The sequence below is a fragment of the Zophobas morio genome, unplaced genomic scaffold (genome assembly GCF_036711695.1).
Source record: "Zophobas morio isolate AGI-343-1 ecotype UQ-CSIRO unplaced genomic scaffold, CSIRO_AGI_Zmor_V1 ptg000076l, whole genome shotgun sequence".
Lineage (NCBI taxonomy): Eukaryota > Metazoa > Arthropoda > Insecta > Coleoptera > Tenebrionidae > Zophobas > Zophobas morio.
Window position 1 is genome coordinate 1,815,070 of NW_026972181.1, and position 6,486 is coordinate 1,821,555.

At 38.5% G+C, this 6,486-nt stretch overlaps 1 protein-coding gene across 1 annotated transcript; it reads left to right on the forward strand.

The window, feature by feature from the left end:
- The first annotated feature begins 3,053 nt into the window (after positions 1-3,053).
- On the forward strand, positions 3,054-6,081 carry LOC135143811 (uncharacterized). Its single transcript, XM_064075752.1, has 3 exons — positions 3,054-3,363; positions 3,845-3,982; positions 4,046-6,081. Exons 1-3 carry the CDS (start codon positions 3,054-3,056, stop codon positions 6,079-6,081), a joined length of 2,484 nt encoding a protein of 827 aa, XP_063931822.1.
- Positions 6,082-6,486: the final 405 nt, after the last annotated feature.

Consider the following 6,486-nt stretch of genomic DNA (forward strand, 5'->3'; position numbering starts at 1 on the left):
CATCTACATTTAAAGATTACAACTCTTTTATTAATTTCTTTAGTTTAGTTCCAGCAGGCGAGAATACTTCTCAATCAACTTTCTTCACCAGCTTGTATCAGGAGTTGTTGACTGCAGTGATCTGTTGTCCAAATTGTTCTTTCAGTTCAAATCGTTCAATTTTCGAAATCTGAATGTTTTTCAGCTACAAACACCAAAATCTAACGCACTGCAGATGTCTCCTGTGTATAAGATGATAAACAATTATTCTCGCATTGAACAAGATTTTCTTGATATATTTTGTTGCAGCAAAGCTGACATCAAAAAGATGACTTTCAGATATGCTTAATTCAAATCGAAGATTATCCTTGTCCTATAATTGGGTTCGCCTGTTGGACAATGTGATTCTTAATAATAATAAATGAATAAACTAATGATAAGCTGCAAAAAGTCGGTTTCACTTTTAATTGAAACTGAAAGTGTTTACGTCGTTTTTATTCGAACGTTTTTCCAACTCTCTTTACACGGTGGCTCAGTGCCTTCGTATCGAGGGTGGTTCATAAGGGTTTTGCTACATTCGATTTTTAATTTGTTTTTTCTATATTTCGACTCTACCAGGGTGGGGGATGCCGTGGTTAAAATTATTGCATATATTTCGCAGTCACCTGTATATCCCCAGAAGATTTGTAGCTGTTGCTTTTTTAAATAATAATTCACATAATTTGAATACGTAGAACACCACAAAGAATGTTTTATAAGAGTACAACTTTACTGACCAGAACCAAACTACCACCAAAAAATTGTTTTATCATTAGGAACTCAGCGCGTATTTAGAAAATCTCTTCCTAAATGAGAAAAAGTTCTCGTGAAGTCCAATGCACATAAACACCCAAAACAAAACTCGCTAGGCAGCCAAAAACAACAGCTAAAATTACTGCTGTCCTCCGTGGGAGAACGGCTACTAACGTACTATTACACGCAAAAGTGTTGTCGGTACCCAGCAGCGAACCCAATAAATTTCTCCGCCTCCTGTTTTTTTCTTACTCCCATAGACACCTAGGTATACTTACAATATGCAAAGTTTTTGCTATCCACCGGAGGTGAACTATAAGTTTGTCATTTACAGGTGCAAAAATTTTGGGCTTTGAAAGCAACGATCGTATGGCCCGAAGAGAAGTTCATTTTTCGGAGGAAGAAATGTTCTCGATGTTTCTGGAAGCGATCTCAGATTTTGTTGATGAAACAATATTTTAAACGATACATCGGAGTGACTTTTCGACAAAAATCACTGTGTTTAATAAATCAAATAATATCGACAAATTTAAAAATAATAGAAGAAGCATACGAAGAAAGTGTAAAAAAATAATAACTGGGAGAGTCTGAACACCCTATTCGTAAAAACATATGTAATAGATAATAGATATCAATATGTGACTCCTAGACAACGACGCCACTGATTGTAAATGACACTAATGGCAAATAAATAATAACAATTTAGTAAAAATAATGAAAATTATCATTAGTGCCAACGGATTTACTAGTTAAATAATTAACTGGTCTCTTGAGCATTTACAGTTTTTGCCAAAATTAAAAAAAACATCACTTGTTGATTTCAGTTGCTAAAAAAAAAACAGCAGTGGTGATTTTCATATTATATCGTTGAAACTTCAACGAACGTCAAAGTTGTTATCACGAAACACGCAAGCACAAACAAATGGGGGGTCATTCATGCATTCACAAGCAGTTGTTCAAACTACAACGAACAGCAATAAGAATTTTAGTAGGAGCTAAATTCAGGGAAGATTGTAAAAAGTACCTTATCGAACTAGGCATTCTTATTTTACCTAGTATTTATATTCTCAGTTGCCTTATTTATGTTAAATTTAAATCTCATACTCCCGACTATAATCGACACAATGAAATACATAATCATGACACTAGGAACAAGAGTGCGCTATGTTTAAATAATGCTAGATTTAAAAAAAATCAAAATAGTGTGAATTATGTTTGTGTAAAATTATTTAATAAACTGCCGATGCCTATTAAAGAGCTTAATATGCCAAATTTTAAAACAAAAATCAAAGAATATCTAAACAAAAAGGCATATTATAACATAGAAGATTTTCTTGTAGATAAAGGTATAAACAGATTGTGAGTTGTTCATAGCTAGAGACAATGATATGACGTGTGTTTAGAATTGCAGGTGTTCGGTGGCGGTGAACCCTTTGTCCCCTGGTCAATGACGACTGCTTCCGTTGGTGGTCGGTCTGTTTCATAAGACTAAGACAGTCACATTGCCAACACTAAACGTGTAAGACCAAGTCGATCAGCTGCTTTCTTTCAAAAATAAAGCCTTGGTTGTGATTTTAAAGCTGTTTAATTAATTCAGGTCCTTCGAAGCAACAAAATCAAATAGCCATAATACATTGGTTTTACGATACGATACATTGGTCCATACGAACCGGATGTGAATCAGTTTTAGTGTAGTAATCCGTGATCGCGTACTAGTTTCAAATTCATCAGTGGAGTATAGCGATTGCAGTGATTGCATTGCTAGTTCGCAAAAGAACATCCAGCATCATCAGTTATCACCACGCCTATTCATCCACGAATTACAGCATCAATTTCGATCAGGGCTTATTTCATCAATCAGCATCAGCAACACGTTTCTTCATCCACACCAGACGACGGCAGCAGTGGGCAGTATTCTTCTCAGCATTAAGGGATCACCACCACGTCCAGTCAACCAACAGTACCCGTGGGTGAAGCTAACAGGCAATGGCAAGATCAACCCGGGTCCAGGAAGCAGCGGAGAACATCGGGACGAAACCCAACAAAAAACCTGCAGTCGAGGACAGCATCCACAAGAGCGACGCATACTCTCACCAGGACAACAAACCGAAGCTCAGAGCTATCTGCTTCCTTCCTAATTTCACCGTTTCCTATTAAGGAGTATACATTTCAATAAATATATATTTAATTTCGATCATAACACTGACCATGAGCAACCTCATAAGGTTACGGTCGCGATTCTTATTTCGATTCTTAAGTCGTAATAATCATTATTTATCATTATGCCTTCGTCAGAAGCCTTAATTCGCTCACGCGGCGGAATTAAGGGAAAATTGACAAGAGTAGAAGGTTTCGTAACTGATTTTAACCCAGATACGCAAAACATAAATGAACTGGAAACACGCTTAGGTTACTTAGAAGCTGCGTTTAGAGACTTTGAAAATACGCAATTACAAATCGAACTCGTAGCCAATGATAATTCGGAAGATCAAACCGAAGAACGGGAGAGGTTTGAGTCGCAGTACTTCGCGGTCGTATTAACTATCAAAACTGTGATACAAGAACTAAATGAGCGTAAAGATTCGAAGGCAGGTAAATCCACCCCTTCGAATTCAAACGAATTAAACATAAAACTACCTGTGTATAATCTACCCACGTTTACAATAATGACAAATTAGACAAGTGCAACAAATTCCACTACTTGAAATCGTGTTTAAAAGGCGAAGCCCTTAAGGCAATAGAGGCATTATCAATATCAAATAATAACTACCAGATCGCTTGGGACCTTTTAGAAAAAAGGTATGAGAACGAGAGACTTATTGCCCAAGAGCATGTTTACTCTATTTTAAGCTTCCCCGTAATTACCAAACCGTCGCATACCTGTTTACGCGAATTAATTGATAATTTAACAACAAATATAGAGGCACTTAAAACTTTAAAGGTACCGGTAGAAAGCTGGGACGTATCTTAATACCAATTATTATTGAAAAATTGGACTTCGTCTCGAAAAGAGATTGGTAAGCTCAATTAACTCCGGCAATCCCAAAATATTGGGAATTCTTAAAATTTCTAGAAAAACGACATCAAATCTTAGAATCGCTATATCATACTAGCAGACAAACAGCTGTGCTAAAAACGCCGAGCGCAAACTTTGGTCGGGCCCAAAATTCAAGGTCGAATAATTACGCGACTACGTCGACCTCTAATAATGGTAGTAAACAAAAATTTTGTGTCTATTGCAAGAAAAATGAACATTACATAAATCAATGTTCAGCATTTCTCAAACTTAACGCGGGCGAACGACGTAGAGCCGTGGATCGAGTAAATTTATGCAAAAATTGCCTGAGGAACAATCACACATTAGAGAATTGCAGATCAAATTTAAAATGCCGAGTCTGTAGTCAGAATCATAACACAATCGACAATCAAGTAAGTTTGCCGGAACAATTGGAAACAGAATCTTTGAATTCATATTCTCAAATTGATACATCTAAATCGGGAATTCTCTCTACAGCCATAATTTTGATAAAGGACAAAAACAATAAGTTTCATGAATGTCGTGCGTTTCTAGATTCGGGTTCAATGAATAATTTCATAACTTTAAGGATGTGCAAAAAACTAGGCCTCCCGTGTCAAAAAATAGAGATGCAGATCGGCGGTATCAATCAGTCACTTAGCAGCGTGAATCATTCAACACAAGTATCAGTGAAATCTAGATATAACCAATACAGTCAGAATATTAGGTGCTTAGTTTTAAGTAACATAACAGAAAACCTTCCGATTAATCCGATGGACATGTCAACCATAAGTTTTCCTAAAAAAATAAAGCTTGCCGATCCAGACTTTGATCGGCCCGGGCCGATTGATCTACTAATCGGTGCAGAATTGTTTTTGCCTTTAATGTGCATTGGACAAATTCATGTTGTCTCGGGGCAACCACATTTCCAAAAAACCCAGTTGGGATGGATTGTTGGGGGAAACTTAAACGCATCCGGTAATAAACCTAGAGCCTTGTGTCATTTTACACGTTCGGATCATAAATTACACGACCAAGTAAGTAAGCTGTTTGAGCTTGAGGACATTAAATTGGTCACCGACAAAGTTACTCCGGAAGAACGACAATGCGAAATCCATTTTTCACAAACCATTAAGCAGGATGTACAAGAAGGGCGGTTCGTGGCGCGCCTACCTTTCAAGTGCACCCCGTCTGACTTGGAAAATTCCCAGCAAGGCGCCTTCAATCGGTTTCGATTTTCAGAAAATAAAATGCAGAGACAATCGGGTTTTAAGGAGCAGTACTCGGAATTTATGGCGGAGTACCAAAAAATGAACCACATGGAACTAATACCGGATCCGAATATAGATTTAGAAAACTCGTACTACCTGCCCCACCACGCCGTTTCTAAATTATCTAGTACGACAGCCAAATTACGGACGGTTTTTGACGCGTCCTTTAAAACTACGACCTGTAAAAGTCTCAACGATAATTTAGTGATTGGACCGGTAATTCAAGAAGATCTTTTTTCTATCTTGACGAGGATTCGAATTCATCCGTTTGTGGTGACGGCCGACATCGCGAAAATGTACAGGCAGATTCGAATCGACCCGCGCGACACGGATTATCAGCGAATACTATGGCGCAAGGAACCCGACGATGAACTACTGACGTACAGATTGACCACCTTGACATACGGTACGAAACCGGCCAGCTTCATTGCGACCCGTTGTTTGTCTGAGTTAGCCACGCGAAATCAAGATCTGTACCCCGCAGCGAATAGGATAATCAAAAGGGATTTTTACATGGACGACCTGTTCACGAGTGCCCAAACGGCTTCGGAATTAATTACCCTTCGCGAGGAGATGTCCACGATCTTAAAAGAGGAAGGTTTCGAATTACGCAAATGGGCTTCAAACCTACCAGCCGTGCTTCCGACCGCCGATAATAGTCATGGCTCTTTAGTAAAATTGGACGATGGCGAATTGACAAAAATCTTGGGTTTACTTTGGGACCCCAAAATCGATGTTCTTAGGTACGGCGTAAAACCAATCAACGTCAAATCAAAGGTGACCAAACGAATTATTTTATCGACCATTGCACAGATATTCGACCCATTAGGTCTGATCGGGGCGGTGATATTAAAGGCGAAATTGATATTACAGAAACTATGGTCGTTAAAGATCGAATGGGACGAATCTGTGCCACAAGATATCTACTATGTGTGGAGTGAATTTATTAAGGAATTGTTGTATCTTCGCGAATTACACATTCCTAGAAGAATTTCCGATCTCAACGAGATAATTGGTTTTTAATTGCACGGTTTTTGCGACGCCAGTATGAAGGGCTACGGAGCGGTCGTATATGTATGGACGTATGACAAATGCAGCAATTTATCGGTGCGTCTACTTGGTACCAAATCACGCGTCGCACCTTTAAAAACAGTAACTTTGCCGAGATTAGAATTATGCGGTGCATTACTCGTATCAAAACTTATTTGTGCCGTTAAAAGGGCGTTAAATGAAAATATTACGAGACAGTATTTGTGGTCAGACTCGAAGGTCGTTGTAGCTTGGCTAAATAATAGTCCACACATGTGGCAAACGTTCGTAGCTAATCGGGTGGCCGAAATTAAAGATGTTACTGATATAGCAGACTGGCGACATGTCAAGGGTGAAGAAAACCCCGTGGACCTAGTTAGTCGTGGTCTTCTACCGCAA